The sequence below is a fragment of the Echinops telfairi genome, unplaced genomic scaffold, assembly GCF_000313985.2.
Source record: "Echinops telfairi isolate 266 unplaced genomic scaffold, ASM31398v2 ScPeMD7_7424;HRSCAF=8462, whole genome shotgun sequence".
Taxonomy (NCBI): Eukaryota; Metazoa; Chordata; class Mammalia; order Afrosoricida; family Tenrecidae; genus Echinops; species Echinops telfairi.
Genome location: NW_022111324.1, coordinates 20,862,382 through 20,863,538, shown reverse-complemented (window position 1 = coordinate 20,863,538; position 1,157 = coordinate 20,862,382). Strand labels below are relative to the sequence as shown.

Here is a 1,157-nt window from a genome sequence, read left to right as displayed (position 1 = left end):
GCACAAGAGCCCCTGTGCCACGCAGGTCATGCTGCCCAGAAGCCCTCGGCCGTCCCTCGTCTACTTTCCGTCTCTCTAGAGTTGCATATTCTGGACACTTTATTTATGTAAATTGAATCACACATGTGGCCATTGGTGTCTGGCTTCTGTCACATAGTATCATGTTTTCAAGTACCAACCTCGTGGGAGCGTGGACTTCATTCCTTTTGGTGATCGTATGACATGTGAATGCATGGATAGACAACATTTTGTTAATCTGTCATGGGTTGATTCACCTTGGGGTTGTTTCTAGTGTGTGGCTATCCTGAATTATACTGCTATGAACATCATAGTGGCATTTTTGTGTTTTCAACTTTCATGTGTACATATTAAGAAATGGGATTGCTAGACCATATGATAACTCCATGTTTAACTTTAGAGGAACTGCCAAATTGTTCTTCATGTATGCATTATTCATAGTTGTATAGGATACATGTAATTCTGTATCCTTATTAATACATGAAATATTGTTCTTAGTTGGTCACTTCTACACTTTTCAAAACAATTCTCTTTTATAAGCGTAGCTAAATTCTTCTTACCTCATTATTAATAGTATGACTCTTCAAAACTTAAAAATATATGTTTTGCTTTAATAGTTGGGGTGGAGATTAGACTTTATATGGGAAAACTCAGCACAAGCCCTCAACCCCGAAGTTGTTGTGCTTACAAGGAGAGGACCACAGCTCCAGGGAGCGTCTGCTCCACATAATACAAATGGGCATTTGAGGCAGCCGCCCTCGAGCTGACCTTCTCGGTCTAGAGACAGCATCCTTTTCCGTCAGAGTGTGCCACTCGTCAGGAAGGGGCAGCAGAGAGGTTTGCAAATCTGTCTGAAGCGCTGGCTACTCAGAGCCCCTGCCGCCCGCCTCCATGCCCCTGTCCTTCCTTTTACAGTAAGGATGTGAGGCTGCCAGCTGGGCTGCAGCACTCCCTGGCTGTGGAAGCAGAGGCTCAAAGACAGGCCAAAGTGCGGGTAAGTCAGCCCCGAGCACCCAGTTCTCCTCTCTGGGCTATTCTTGGCGGAAATGCGGTCCACATGAAGGTCCCCTGATGGGGAACGGACCCCTTTGCTTCCTTCCCACTCATTCACCCAGCCTGCTGAATCTGGCTAGCGCCCC

The 1,157-nt window shown here is 46.2% G+C and overlaps 1 protein-coding gene across 1 annotated transcript in view; it reads left to right on the top strand.

Annotated features, from left to right (window-relative positions):
• The window catches only part of NPHS2 (NPHS2 stomatin family member, podocin), a 29,315-nt gene extending 28,190 nt beyond the window's left edge, over positions 1-1,125 (top strand). Inside the window, exon 5 of the mRNA XM_045297978.1 lies at positions 800-1,125. Coding sequence (XP_045153913.1) covers positions 800-1,090 — 291 coding nt within the window. The 3' untranslated portion in view covers positions 1,091-1,125. The remainder of the gene's footprint in view (positions 1-799) is intronic.
• The last annotated feature ends 32 nt before the right edge of the window (positions 1,126-1,157 follow it).